Source organism: Cheilinus undulatus, linkage group 20, assembly GCF_018320785.1.
Source record: "Cheilinus undulatus linkage group 20, ASM1832078v1, whole genome shotgun sequence".
Lineage (NCBI taxonomy): Eukaryota > Metazoa > Chordata > Actinopteri > Labriformes > Labridae > Cheilinus > Cheilinus undulatus.
This window is the reverse complement of record NC_054884.1, coordinates 1,224,683-1,240,070: the sequence shown is the minus strand read 5'-3', so window position 1 is coordinate 1,240,070 and position 15,388 is coordinate 1,224,683. Positions and strand designations below refer to the sequence as shown.

At 41.2% G+C, this 15,388-nt stretch overlaps 1 protein-coding gene across 1 annotated transcript in view; it reads left to right on the top strand.

The window, feature by feature from the left end:
• The window catches only part of dnah9 (dynein, axonemal, heavy chain 9), a 294,417-nt gene that overhangs the window by 213,174 nt on the left and 65,855 nt on the right, over positions 1-15,388 (top strand). The window contains exons 64-68 of the mRNA XM_041816205.1: positions 181-345; positions 3,803-3,943; positions 6,543-6,713; positions 6,880-7,002; positions 13,909-14,102. Of these exons, the coding sequence (XP_041672139.1) occupies positions 181-345; positions 3,803-3,943; positions 6,543-6,713; positions 6,880-7,002; positions 13,909-14,102 (794 nt within the window). The remainder of the gene's footprint in view (positions 1-180; positions 346-3,802; positions 3,944-6,542; positions 6,714-6,879; positions 7,003-13,908; positions 14,103-15,388) is intronic.

The window sequence follows — 15,388 nt, the reverse complement described above, 5'->3', positions numbered from 1 at the left end:
TATTTCCTCTTTCTGTTCTGTCATGTGATGCTACTGCTGTATTGTAATTGTTTATTGAATAAAGCTGCACTTATGGACTAACCTGATCCTGAACATCTGAAGTATAAGTACGAGTGTTAAAATAACATTTTAACTGCATTGGAATGATCATCTTTGACATGTTATTTCTGTGTTCATTAGTCTGACCTGACAAAGCAGCAGAACGGCTTTAAGATCACCCTGAAGACGCTGGAGGACAACCTGCTGTCCCGTCTGTCCTCAGCATCCGGAAACTTCCTGGGAGACACGGAGCTGGTGGAGAACCTGGAGACGACCAAACGCACAGCGGCTGACATAGAAGAGAAGGTCCCCTTCGTTTTTCATTGTTACTTCTTTTTTTCAGTTATCCTGCTGCACAGGATCAGATTTCACTTTGAAAACAGTCAGAATAAAAAACATTTAGAATAAAATAGTAGTAAAGACATAGAGGATAGAAAAGTGCAGGAGCAAATAAAACAAATATACAGCAGATGTCCCAGATCTAAATTAAAATAGTAAGTATTTGATGTGTTCTTTGGTTTTTATTTAAACAATGTCTGACTTACTTTAATGGTCACAGCTACAATAGTGAGGGTACATTTAAAGCAGAGGTTCTCAACATTGGGGACAGGACCCCATTAAGGGTTGCGAGACACTGAGAGGCGGTCTCCAGATGCCTTTGAAAATAAAAACATTTTTGAATTACACTGTTGCCACTTCACAGCAATTTTAACACATTTTTGGAAGGTAAGACCCCTTCTTTGTCCGTTTTAAACTCTTTCCACCACTTTTTTCTGCCTGTTTTTGCCACTTCTGAACCAAATCTTGCCACTCTCTGCCTATTGTTGGCTCTGTTGACACATTATTGCCACTATTAACCTTTTCACCACTTTTTAAGCCACATTTCACAATTTGAAAAGTCCATCTTTACCAGTTTCTTTTTCTGCCTCAGCTAACCCTTTTTAGCCAGTTTAATGTCAATTTTCATCCCATTTCACCAAATTTCCACCTATTTTTGCCACCTTAATGCCATTTCAGCCCCTTTTGAATACCCTTTGACCACTTAATATGTCCATTTTAGCCACTTTAACCTATTTTTGCCTCTTTTTTTTTGTTATTTTATTCCACTTTTATCTAATTTTTTGGCATTTCCAACCCATTTCTGCTACTTTTAAAATCTAATTTCACCACCTTTCCCACCATTTTTTTTTGTCATTATTAACCCATTTTAGCAAATTTTAACATATTTTAATTCTGTTTGTAACAAAAGGATTTACATTTTTAAGAGGTCTACTTACTACACAAATGAATTAAAATGTGTTTCTTTGATAAGAGTGGTTATTACTCAAGTTAAATATAAAATACCACTGCTTCACTCTACAATGGACCATGATTTTTGCTGGGCCCCAGAAAGCTCTCCCATTTCCCCCCCGAATGGCCGGCCATGTCTCCACATGACTATTCTATAATGTTCATGTCTGTGTTCGGCCACCTTCAGGTACATCGGGGGTCCCCGGTCTCTGGCACCTTTATTTTGGGGGTCATGGGCTGAAAAGGTTGAGAACCCCTGGTTTAAAGGATGGGAAGCGTTTAAAGGAATAAGTTGACAGAAAAATAATCCTTTTTTACATCTCAGTAGGAAATATTTCACATCCCTCTGGAATACTACATAGATGCTGTTCTGATGACGGGACCTTTAGAAAAACAACCTTGAAAAGTGATTGGATAAACATTTTATCCCTCACATTAATTTCTGGCCAATCAGAGCAAAGACAGTATGACTAAGCAGGTGTGTGCCGCCAAGTAAAGGACGTACTGCAGACAGACAGGCAGCTGACATGTCAGTACACAGTTCTTTTTATCAGCAGAGCTAGGTATTCAACCCAACAGATCAGACAGCAGTGTTTTTAAAGCTGATGTTATTTCTTTATTTAAAACAGAGCACAGAGCCACACTGGAAGCATGCGGTCATGTGTGGTTTATAAAGTGTGTGCTCATGTAGTTGTTAAAGAACAGAGTTAAAGTCTTTGCACAGTGAGTCTGTTGTTTTTGTCAGAATTATGAAAAAAGAAAATCAAGCTCATGTTGTTCTGATCATGTTTTCACACTGACTGCGAAATTTTGGTCTGTCATATTTTATTCGGAACAGGCTTAATTTTATGTGAAATTTCACATCAGTCCAAGTCATTTAAATGGGTGATTAATGATTCAAAACAGCGCCTGCTGCTTCCTCTTCACTCACTCACCACCGCCTGACCCCTCTCTCTCTCTCTCTCTCTCTCTCTCTCTCTCTCTCTGTCTCTCTGTCTCTCTCACTCTCTCTCTCTGTCTCTGTCTCTGTCTCTCTTGTCTCTCTCTCTCTGTCTCTCTCTCTCTCTCGCTCTCTCTCTCACTCTCTCACTCTCTCTCTCTCTGTCTCTCTCACTCTCTCTCTCTCTCTCTCTCTCTCTCTTTCTCTCTTTCTCTCTCTCTCTCTCTCTCTCTCACTCTCTCACTCTCTCTCTCTGTCTCTCTCACTCTCTCTCTCTCTCTCTGTCTCACTCTCTCTCACTCTCTCTCTCTCTGTCTCTCTGTCTCTCTCTCTCTCTCACTGAACCTCACATTAAAGACCATAGTTTGCTGGTGTATTATGTGGATATCAGCCATGGAAATATAAGAGATGAAGGCAGAAGTTCATAGCCTACTCACAGATCATAACAGAGACAGAATTAAAAAGGTGTTCTCCATCCCTCCAACTTCAATCAGCGTTATGACACATGTGTGCATGAAGCTGTCTGTCAGGATGGATCCAGAAGAGTTTTAAAGTAATAACATAGCCACAGACTCGCAGTAAGAAACAAAGTGACAATTTTTCGGATGGGCTCGTAAAAACCACAGGATCAACTTTCACAGAAATCACTGGAGGCTAATGCCACCACTATAGCCATACCAACCAACTTTAAAAACCCTGAAATGTCCCTTTTATTCCCACATATTGGAGCTGAGGTGTGGACAACTGGAGCCCATGCATCTTTTTTTGTCTCACTTGTCAGACTGTGTTGTGTGTGTTCAGGCTCTAAACCATGACATTTAGGTACAGACAAAAATGTTGTTGCATCTTTTATTTGCCCTGGAAAAATTAGATTGTTTCCCTTCACTGCAGCATTAAGACCTGACCGGCTTTCAGAGCATTGCAGAGCAGAATCTTGGTCCTGAACTTGGCTTGAAGTCTAAAATTCATGATATTCTCTCTTACTTTGTGAAAAGATGTAAATACAAGCTAAAATTGCTGATCCCTTCTTCATCTTTAATTAGTGACTGATTTTAAAGTAGTGCTGTAAAATTCCTCCAAACACAAATGAATCCCTGATTTTCCACTTTCTCGCAGGTCTCCAGTAAATATTTCATCGGAAATCGATAAGAACAAACTAATTAGACAGTAATTTCCAGGCTTGTTATCTAAACTGGTGCAGTGTTTCTCTCCTGCTTCCTCTCTCTTCTTTGGTTAGTAAAAATGCGATCATTACACCTGGGCGTATAATCTCTGCTCGGAGAGAATCACTGATGTTCACGATACTTCAGAGCTCTCTGGAGAAACTCAGAGCAGCGCTGCCTCTGCAGATGTTCAGACTTAAATATAATTACCAGGTTTTAATTGTCATGTTGCACGCCGAGAGAGAACATTTTGTCTGCAGCCGTGAAATTGGAATATCTGCGCTCTTCACTGGAGGGTGTTTTATTGGAGGCAGAGCGGTGACGGATGAATCCTGAGTGTGTGATTGTGTTTCTGATGTCTTTACTGTAGGTAAAAGAAGCCAAGGTGACAGAGGCTAAAATCAACGAGGCTCGGGAGCACTACAGACCAGCAGCGGCGCGCGCTTCCTTATTGTACTTCATAATGAACGACCTCAATAAAATCCACCCCGTGTACCAGTTCTCTCTCAAGGTAGGCCGTCTATTGACACGCCATGTTTCCTCCCCGCCTCCTGGGCCCTCGCTGAGACCCCTCTTTACGCCCCAGCCCTCCTTCTTTCATTTGCTCGCCATGTTTTATGCTCTTTGCCCTGCTTTTATTGTGTTTGTGGCTCCCTAATGTGGTTATGTAGAGCGTAATGTCTCTCATATTGTCAGCCAGCGAGCGCTGAGAGGAGGCTGCCTGAGATATGGTTTCCAATCACTCCTCGCTCTGCAGGTAGCTGCCCCGGCTCCAGTCCTTTCACAACGTAATCAAATGGAAACACATTGAGAAAATAGATCTACCTTTGACCTTGTGAATGAAACAGGGAATGTTATAAAAGTGTGACTCTGCTAAATGACAGAAATGACAGCAGAAGGAGAAAATATCACACTGTTTCCTCAGTGACATTTCAATTTACACTCAGAATAATGCTCTGGTAAAGAATTACAGTCAGAAAGTTTGCACCTCCCATAAGTTTGGTATTCATATCTGCACAGCTTGGTTTTAGTGACAATGTGAAAAAGGTCATGATTCAAATCTAAAATATCATTTCAAGCAAGATTAAACTGCACTTTTTCCATTAACAGCAGACAAATACACATTAGACACAACTACAGATACACCACTTTATGCAGATTGGTCTTATTGGAAAGGTTTAAATCCCACTTGTGTGGTTTTCAAACCAAAGTTTTCATATCTATGATTTAGTCTTAGCTAAGAACAAATATTAGGAACCATCCAGAGCACTGTTTGAAGCTGATATGATGGTAAAAATAACTGATCACCACTGAAAGAAGATGCAATAACATGGGATTTTCAATTATATTGCATTTTAAATGCACATATGCTGGACATGATAAATCGAAACCTTGAGTACAGTCATGCAGTGTTTGATTTTAACTGCCAGGGGAGGCTGAGGGACCGTTTAGACCAGTGTTACCCAACCCTGCTCAACCAAAGAGCCAAATGTTGAAAAATACCTTTGCAAGAGCCACATCTTAGTGGTGAAAAGTGGAAAAAATGACAATAAAAATAAGTTAAAAGTGGCAATTATGTGTGAAAAGGGTCAAAGTAGGCTTAAAGTGGCAAAAATGGGTGAGAAGTTACTATAACAGGTGGCAAAAATGATCAAAATCAGCAAAAAATGGCAAAAAAAACAAGTGAATAGTTACTAAAACAGGCAAAAAGCAGCAACAAAGGTGGGGAAAATAGGTGAAAAACAGCAGAATAATAATGAAAGGGTGCATTTAATGGCAAAAGGCAACTTAAATGGGTGAAAAGTAGCACAAAAATGGCAAAAAAAAGTGAAAAGTTACTGAAACAGGCAAAAAAGCAGCAACTAAGGTGGGGAAAATAGGGTAAAAACCAGCAGAATAATAACAAAGGGTTGAATTTAATGGCAAAAAGCAACTTAAATGGGTGAAAAGTAGCAAAAAAATGGCAAAAAACAAGTGAAAAGTTACTGAAACAGGCAAAAAGCAGCAACTGAGGTGGGGAAAACAGGCAAAAACCAGCAGAATAAAAATAGAGGATTGCATTTAATGGCAAAAGGCAACTTAAATGGATGAAAAGTAGCACCAAAAAACCCCCCAAAAAAACAAATTAAAAGTTACTGAAACAGGCAAAAAGCAGTAAGAAAGGTGGGAATAATAGGGAAAAAGCAGAATAAAAATGGGGGGGTGGGGCATTTAATGGCAAAAAGGCAACTTATTTAGATGAAAAGTGGCAAAAAGAAGAAGCAGAAAAAAAGGGCAAAAAATGCAAAATTCAGGAGAAAAGAGGGAAAACCTGGTTAAAAAGAGCAAAAACAGGATATAAAATGGCAAAAAGTTGGCTTGAATCTGTAAAAATGGATTGAAAGTGACAAAAAATGGAAAATAAAGGTGCAAAAAATTTCAAATCAGGGCAATGGAAATATACAGACAAAAATAATTGGTCGACAATTAAAGTGAACAGTGTAAGTGTGGGAAACCAACCGATTAAAGTGACTTGCAATAGATAATTTCTGAGGTCAGAGTTTCCCTTTTTTATGGTTTTCTGGGGGAATAATATTTCAGATTAAGGCATTAAAGAGCCACATGTGGCTCAAAAACCACGGGTTGAGTATTGCTGGTTTAGACACCCCCCCTTTAAGCAGTCAGTGCAGTCAGTAAGGGGCAGTAACGTCTGGAACAATAAAACACACACACGTGAATGCCCTACATACGTCACCTTCAAAACCCAACTGAGGAACCGGCTCAAACAAACCAAACCTGTGACTGAGTGCATACATGTGTCTGCTGTCACTGTCACTGCACTCCATATTTTTACCATTCATACATGTGTGTGTGTGGGTGTGTGTGTGTGTGTGTGCATGCATGCATGCATCAGCCTGATTTATACCAGAACTGCTGTGTGTTTTTAGGACTTGAATTTGACCTTGGAAAGGGTGCATGAACCCGTTCTCCTTGTTTAATTATGAGCATTGATCCATAATGCGCTTGCTTCCGTGCCGTCCAGGATCCACTGTATTGTTGTTCCAGTCAGACACTTTGCTGCCAGAGCCCGTCCCGTTTGTTGACTGTTGTTCTGCTCCGTGCGTCCTCAGGCGTTCAGCGTGGTCTTCCAGAAGGCGGTCCTGAAGGCTGAGCCGGACGACGCTCTGAAGCAGCGAGTGTCCAACCTAATTGACAGCATCACGTCCTCGGTGTTCCAGTACACCACCAGAGGACTGTTCGAGTGTGACAAGCTCACGTACATCGCTCAGCTCGCCTTCCAGGTGAGAGTGGGAGCTGCTTTCATCCTCTGCATGGTCTACTCTCAGAACAAGAAGCAGTCGCTCCTGAGACCAGCCGTTCTGTTTGGATCTAATCAAGCGGAGAGGAAATGTGCTTTGTGCTGAAAACAGCCCATCTCACAGTCGTTTCTGTTTGTTTTGTCCCCAGATCCTGCTGATGAATAAAGAAATCAACCCTGCAGAGCTGGACTTCCTTCTGAGATATCCTGTCCAACCAGGTGTAACATCACCTGTGGATTTCCTGTCCAACCACTCGTGGGGAGGGATCAAGGTATGGACAGCTGTGTTTCCTACAGCTGCTTGAATAAAATAACAGTGAAGATGAGACGGTTCTGACTGCGAAAAGCAAAGTTTTACCAACAATGAAATTTATTTTCAGATCAGAGAAAGCTGGAATCTTTGTGGTCGAGTGATTCCTGCTGGGGCCGAACTCTGAGGGTGAAAGAAACAGATTAAATCATACAACTGTGGTGCATAAAACAATGAAGCATGGAGGGATAAATTATCATGCCATTTGATTTGTTTTTGGTCAGTTTAATGAAAAAAGCTGTGACTTCATGAAAGTGGAGCTAAATTTAATCATTTTACTTCTTTCACTCATGAAATATCATTCAAAACAAAAAATATGTTATTTTAGGAAAGGTGCCTCAAAGGTGGAAATAACACTGAATAAGGAATGAACATATCGCACATTTTTATGACTTTGACATTTATTAACAGTGAGCAGTTCTAGGTACTCTGATTAATCCCATTTACAGCATGCAGTTTTTGCAGAACTTTTACATTCGTTCTATACAATATGTAATTTCTAACTTTAAAATGTATGATTTACAGCATGCAAGTTTTGCTGCTTTGACATTTATCTGGGACGTAACATTGAAATAGTGATGATTTACGATCAGGACTCCGTGTATTTCAAAATAACCGGATATTCTACGCTTTTGACTTCCTGTCTGGAGCTTTCTGTTTGATGGGAATTGATGCGGTTTGACAGCAGGCAGTGCTGAATATAGACGTGCAGAGTGGCGGCTCAGGGAGGGGACAGTAGAACTGTTCCGATAGACTAGAGAGGGAGTGGTTTGCTCCACAGCAAGATTCATCAGCGAATCAGGGCGCAGACGCTGTGGAGGTCAGCAGCACATTTCTGGCTCTGTGAACGGCCACAGATTCCATAATTCCTGGTAGTAAATGCCTGTTCACGGATGTGAACTGCCTTTTTTCCTTTGCTGTTTACACCGCTTTCCACGTTATTATGCAAATGACATTTTTCTCTTATTTTCCTAAATAATAATGCAAATGACAATCAGAATGTTTTTTAAGTCATCAGGGTTAGAGCATAACAAAAATGTTTATGAACAAACTTCATAATGATAACCTTTTTTTTTTTTTTAATAAAACCTCAAAATGCACTGTTCCACATTATTAAGCAGGGCACAGGTTTCAGCAATATGGGAAAGAAAAAGGATCTCTGCTGCTGGAAAGCCTCAAATAGTGTAATGCCTTGGAAAAGGAATGAAAACATGAGATATTTCAGGAAAACTTCAGCATGGTCATCATACTGTGAAGGAATTTGTGTCTGATTCAGAGCACAGACGGGTTCATGCAGATAGAGGCACAATGAGGAAGGTTTCTGACAGACAAATTCGTGGGATTAAGAGAGCAGCTGCTAAAATGTCATCACAAAGCAGCAAACAGGTATTAGGTTTGGTTAGGTTTGTCCCACCAACCTCAAGGTGTAGGATCCTCCAGAGGCTTGCAGTCGTGCATAAACCTACTATTCAGCCCCCCCTAACCAATGCTCACAAGCAGAAACGGTTGCAGTGGGCCCAGAAATACATGAAGACTCATTTTCAAACAGTCTTGTTGACTGATGAGTGCCGTGCAACCCTGGATGGTCCAGATGGAGGAGTAGTGGATGGTTGGTGGATGGCCACCATGTCCCAACAAGGCTGTGACATCAGCAAGGAGGGGGCGGAGTCATGTTCTGGGCCGGATTCATGAGGAGAGAGCTGGTAGGCCCCTTTAGGGTCCCTGATGGTGTGAAAATGACCTCGGCAAAGTATATAGAGTTTCTGACTGACCACTTTCTTCCGTGGTACAAAAAGAAGAACCGTGCCTTCTGTAGCAAAATGATCTTCATGCATGACAATGAACCATCTCATGCTGCAAAGAACCCCTCTGTGTCATTGGCTGCTTTGCCTGTTAAGATGTTTTTGATTGAAATAGCTTTGATTTCAGTAAATATGACCTCCTAATGCCGCAAATTCAATGAATGACCATTTTCAGTTCTTTACAACCTATAAAATCTTTCAAAACTCTGTTGTGCAGAATAATGTGGAACAGTGCATTTTGAGGTTTTTATTTGTAAGAAAATAATGGTAATCATTATGAAGTTTGTTCAAAAACATTTGACTTATGCTCTAACAGCTGATGACTTGAAAAATATTCTGTTATTTGCATTAATATTTAGGAAAATAAGAGAAAAATGTCATTTGCTTAATAATGTGGAAAGCGGTGTATGGTGCAGTGAACCACTTGCAGGTGTGGGAGGGCTGAGCGGTTTCAGGGATTGGATGAAACTATGAGGACTAAAGACTTTTGTAAAGTAAAAACACATTTAGATGTGTTGTAAATATTGGTTGGTGTGGGACTTTTTTCTTTTTTTCTGTCAAAGTCATTGATTTTAAACACCAGAAATGGTTCCTTGAAGAGTTAAAAACTTTCTGCGTTTAGCCTTTTCGCTGAGACTCTGCTGAGACGTTTATGGGCTGTAACTTTATTTTACAGCTTGATGATAAGTTTTCCAAACCATGGGGGGGTGATCCAAACCAATGAAGGATCAACTATGATCTCCACTAATGGGGAGTTTTAATTGTGAATCAGTGCTGTCTTCAGAATCCCTTTTGGATGTCCTTGAATGTTTAAAATCTCAAAAGATAGTCTCCACTGGTAAAAGATTAACTTCTTTCCAATCTAACTTCGCCCCAGCCCGTCATGTGTGAGCAGAATGACTGAATTTCTGGATTTTCCTGCAGTTCTTTCAGCACTTAGCAGCTTTCATGCCGTGTTTTCAGTTACTTCTTATGATGCAATTTGTGCAGCTCGCTCTCACAGGGACACATTTGCATTAAAGTCTGTTTTCTCCGTTTCACCAAAACCTTTACTCTGAAAGCATGTGGCTCTCGGGGGCCCAGCCTCGCTCGGTGACCCTGCTGCGTTTTAACGTTTAAAGGGCACTGAAACAGACTCTGCGTACCCGTTGCTCCCCTAGAGGAACAGACGTCTGGCGCTGCGGCCCTGTGGACGTGAAGCAGCAGAGGTTCCTTCTCTTGTCAGATCAGTTTAACAGCAAACTAAACCCCGGCGGCAGCGTGTTTTTTTAGCCTCTCCTGCTCATGAATTTTTCAATCTGCACCGCCTAGAATATTAACTTAACCTAAACCCTCGGAGGGATGGGAGACGGCCTTTCCCCAACCGCTCTCAGCCTGCTGTGGATGTTTAAGGCTGCGCTAATCAAATCCTGTCACTCGATTTTCTTATCGCAGTCGGAAGTGTAATCAGTTGGAAAGCTTTAAAGCGGGATAAGATCCTCTGATTGTTCGGCCCTCTTCAAGATGTTGGCGGAGCAGGAATCCCATGAGGCCCGGCGTACTCTCCCTGACTGGGCTGAGAGGTCGGAGCAGAGCTGATTTTATGGACTCACTGATGTGTCTGCTGCTAGAAAGTTCCAGGACCCTCCTCTGTGTTTACAGAAGGATGGGATTCTACACAACGTGGACTTTCCTAAATATTTGACCATCAAACAGCAGCTCTGAGATAAAATTGTGAGGATTTGTTGATATTCCAAGTATTCATGAGGATTTAGGGTAAAAAATGTGCTGGATTCAACCCAGCAGAAGAAAAAGATAACGGCCGTGTGACACCAGCCAATCCAGCTCCAAAATCTACCTAGACTGGCTTTTCTTATTTAGATAATAGATCCTGTAAGCTAGATATTACATACAGTATTTGTCTATTTTAAAATTGTGCTCCATTTTGGGCTGATGGTTATTGCAGGTAGGAAACCAGAACCAGTGGGTACCAGAGAAATAGTCCTGTTAGTAAAGAAGTATTATCAATGACCTTCCTCCACTAAATTTAAAAAATAAATAAATAAAAAATCTGGACTTTCCCATGCAACATGTGTGAATGAGCCTCCTGATGACAGAGAGCGATTTTAGTCAGGTTCAAAGATGTTGGTAATGGTAAAGCACTGTAAAAAATCAGACTCGACTGATATCTGAACAGGCCTGGCGCGTGCACATGTACCGCTCCATGCAAGAGGCAATTTTGCCGCCCTTCAGATTGCAGCTATAGGCTACAAGAAACCACACATCAACCCTGAGGTCACAGAACCTTGGCATTGTTTTGTTCATGATAGTCAGAGAAAGACAAAAAGTCACATAATGCATCAAAAAGTACAGTGCCATGAGCAAATGACGCTTTTACATGAACCACTCAAAATCAGCTGAGAGGAAGCTCCTGAAATCAGCTGTTCACGGCGTCTTTCTTCACTCTCTTTGAGCGACAGCTGTCGATTCAGCACCATAGATAGCGTCACGTCTACACAAGCACAATATTGAGCTAAAACATCAACAACATCACTTTCACAACACAGATGCTCACCTGTATGTCACATGGTTTAATTACTATGTCAGTCCCAGAACAAGAAACAACACAACACCACGTGCAAGAACACAAACAGGCTTTTGCAAAGCCAGCTTAAATCCTCAACAATATTATTGTCAGTCTGAGTCAACATGCGGGCCTTTTGCAGCTGCGCACAGTAGAAACACATGGGTGTGTATAATAGCTAATAATCTGATTCAAATTCGTGTGCAACAGGAGCAGGGGCACAAATAACTGTAATCCAAACTATGAGCCTAACAAACTCATTTCAGTTTACAAGCAATCAGCATTTCCAAAGCAAATCTCTCCACAGTAAAGCACACACACATGCGCTGGCACAGACACACACACACCCCCACTCTGTAAATATGAGTCTACCTTTCAGAAGTTTACACGGCGAGCTTTCATCCCTACAAAAGTCCGCTCCCTACGAGAGTTGACTGAGGTTTTGATGACTGGCAAACTTCTGATAAGGTGAAGCTGCTTGCCTCTCTTTGACTTAAAGACATGGCTGAGGGTTTATCAGTCTGTAAACACAACGATGGACTTGGCGGTTCATGTGGAGGAGAGGTAGCATCTTCTCCGCTGATGCTAGCGGTTCTTGCAGCTACCGCCACCTCAACAACTGCTCCTTAAGTATTTTTCTTCTTATGGAACTCACATCCAGATAATGTCAGTCTTTTCAACATGCACTTAATACAAACTAAGTTTGTTACAGTATTCTGAGCTGTCATTGGCTCATTGGGGTTAAGGGCGGGAGCTGGGGGGGTAGGATGAATGAATGAATGATTGATGGGTGTGGACTGAGTGACACATGACTCAGCTATTCATTGTGCTTATAGGGTGGTTACTATACTGAGTAGAAAATATACTCTGTATATTTTCTGATGCTCATTTTTGTCGCCCCTGCTAGAGAACCGCTCTAGGCAGCTGCCTAGTTTGCCTATATGGACGCACCAGCCCTGTGCGTGAAGTATTGGGTGTACTATTGATAAATGAACTAGTTGATTGTGTGGAACTCAAGACCACACCATCCGAGACCAAGACAAGACCAAGACTTTTGGGGGCTGAGACCAAGACCAAGACAAGACCATAAAAATCATTTTAAAAAACCATGACAAGGTTGAACAGTTAGAGAGCATCCTCTCTTTAATTTTAGTTTTCTTTTGTCTGCAACACTTTCAAAGCCCAACATGCAAAAATCTCAAATCTCTGTTTGTTCAACTAACCTCCTGTAAAAACTAAATCCTTGTATACTTTTAAAAGCCACAGGCAAGTCTGGAAATATTTTGAATTTGAAAATGAGATGTTTATTTAGGTGTGTCAAGTGAATGAGGCCTAAAGTAAGAGTCCAGAGGGATTTCTGACTAGAAATAAGATGGACTGATGTCTGAGTTTTTTGCAGGTGTTGCTATTTGTTGTTTTAGTGAGTGCTTCTCCTTATTATCACATTAATGAAGTCGAAGATCAGCACTGGTCTCAACCTCAACCGGTCTTGATGGAAAATCGTAAGTCTGGCCAGTCCAAGTCCGAGATATTCAAAATGAGGTCTGAAGACCAAGACCGTTCACGAGCACTACCACACTACTAGTTGACTCGACACGTTACATTGAGTTTCTTAAACCATGTAAGAAAAGTGAACATATAAATGTTGAGCAAACATTTTCTGGGCCCAGCTTATATAGCCACCTTAAAAGTTTTAGCTGCGCTGACTAAAATGAATATTTCTGTTGGAAAGTACTACGTTGGGCTCTTCAGCTGTGAAACTTGGTACTTCACCATATTACACTAGGCCCTTGAACTTGTTTTTGCAGCAGACATGATGTTCCTACAGGGGAGGCTCACTCTCCCGCACTGGTTTAAACTTTTTTTTTTTTTTTTTTTTTTTTTTTTAATTTTATGAAGGTTTCTTGTCCTTAAGCATCCTGAGCTGCGTATAAAGATATGGCTTTCTGCAGTGCCACATACATTCCATCATGTACTGGGAAGGACACTGGCACCAGTGCTTCTTTATGATGCTGATCATTTAAGGGCACTACCTACCAACCAGACTTTTGAGAATCAGCCTTCTCTCTGTCCTCTATTTTCAAGAGAGCATAAACAGGCACTGTTAATGTTTGGAGTACTCATCAGTGAGCGTACCTGCTCACGACTGCACTGCGTGACACTGCTGCTGCTCTCAGATGAGATAAGGCGTCTGTCAGCCGGGCCGTCACAATGAAGCCCCCGCTGCTTCTGCAGCCCATGCAGATTCCATCCTGCGCGGCCCCCCGTCCCGTCCTGAAAGGAATTGTGTTTAGTCAGCGTATCTTTTTGAATAGATATTATTTATGAAGGCGTGAGGAGAGATAAGCACTCCATTTTTAACTATAAAAAGTTATCCATTTTGCTGTGTATTGTGAAATGTTTGTGAAGTGGTCAAAAACTTTCATGTGCATCGCTGATCAGAGCAGCAGCACTTTTAAAATACTGCCTTTTTAAAACCTTTTTTCACTCTTTTTCTTGGCAGTCGCTGTGCTCCATGGACGAGTTCAGGAACTTGGATCGGGACATTGAGGGCTCGGCCAAACGCTGGAAGAAGTTTGTGGAGTCAGAGTGTCCAGAGAAAGAGAAATTCCCTCAGGAGTGGAAGAATAAAACCCCGCTGCAGAGGCTGTGCATGATGAGAGCTCTGAGGCCCGACCGAATGACTTACGCCGTCAGGTGAGAGACAGAGTCACAGTTTAACCTTTGCTCTGCTGTTTGTGAAAGGTTAAACATTTTAACCTTTGACCTGCAGTGGATATGACAGATCACCAGTGATCACTGCTGCGGTTTGTGTGCACAGCTGTGACTCAATCAATGAGCCTCATTACAGACTTTACCGCTGCCTAAGAATGAGGCTGTGTGTCTTTTCTTACTGCTGTTAACATAGAGTTATCTAGCTAGATTTCAGAAGGAGCCCCTCCTTTATACAACATATTAACTAAAGAGTAACTAACCCCTCAGACCACCTCTGTAGCTGTGACCCTTTGTACATGAGTATAGTGCTGAAGTGTCCGGGTTCCAGAGGGTTCCACCAATCAGAGACATTACAATGACGCTTTAGGACTTTGGGTAGTGTAGTTCTTTTCCCAGAGATCAAAGAGAAAACCTGTTTCACCTCAGATGAGGTCGATAATATACAAGTGTGTGTCTTCTACAGAAGTATATCACGTTGTAAGATTTTTGTGGACCCCAAGAACATCTGCAGTGAAGCAGCAACTAATGGGGATCCTAAACTAAACTGCTGGTTTGGCTAGGATGCTAGAGCAGGTGCTCATCTACTGAGGCTATAGTCCTCAACGTACTAGTCCTGGGATTAGTTCCTGAGCTCAGCGTGTCTTTGGTGAACGTCTTCCCACACTCTCCCCTAGGGATGGGCAATTAATCGCAAATTAGATTAAATCACAATATGACTGGCTGCAATTTACAACTTGCAATATTTCTTGAAATTTGTCAAAATAGCAGTTTAATACATTCATTTTTGCATCAGAGGTTTTATGCACATTATGCAATAATATGATTGTCAATTTTACAAAAATGGTTTACATGAATCTTTTCCGTGTTTTATGTCTGTTTTGTTTCAGTCAAAATGAGTGACATAAAAATGATAATCTTCATGATAATCAAATTTGTAATACGAGCAAAAATAACTAGTTCATTCTATCTAATCTTGATGAAGGTCATCATTTCATTGCATATTGTCATTTATGTATCTATCCATAGGGAGGTTTCTAGCCATGCACACCCTGAAAAGTCCAAACGTACTGCTGACTAACCCAGGGAGCATCTCTAGAGCAGAGCCCTCTCCGCCAAGTTAAAATGTAGATCCATTTGGCAATGAAATGGTTAAATGTGTGATGAGTGTTTAGGTGATGATGTAGCATCATTTATTCCTTAAATTTGTTGAAAAAATGTTGAAGAACCTAATAAGAAACGCTAATTAAATCACAATATTAAGGAAAAAA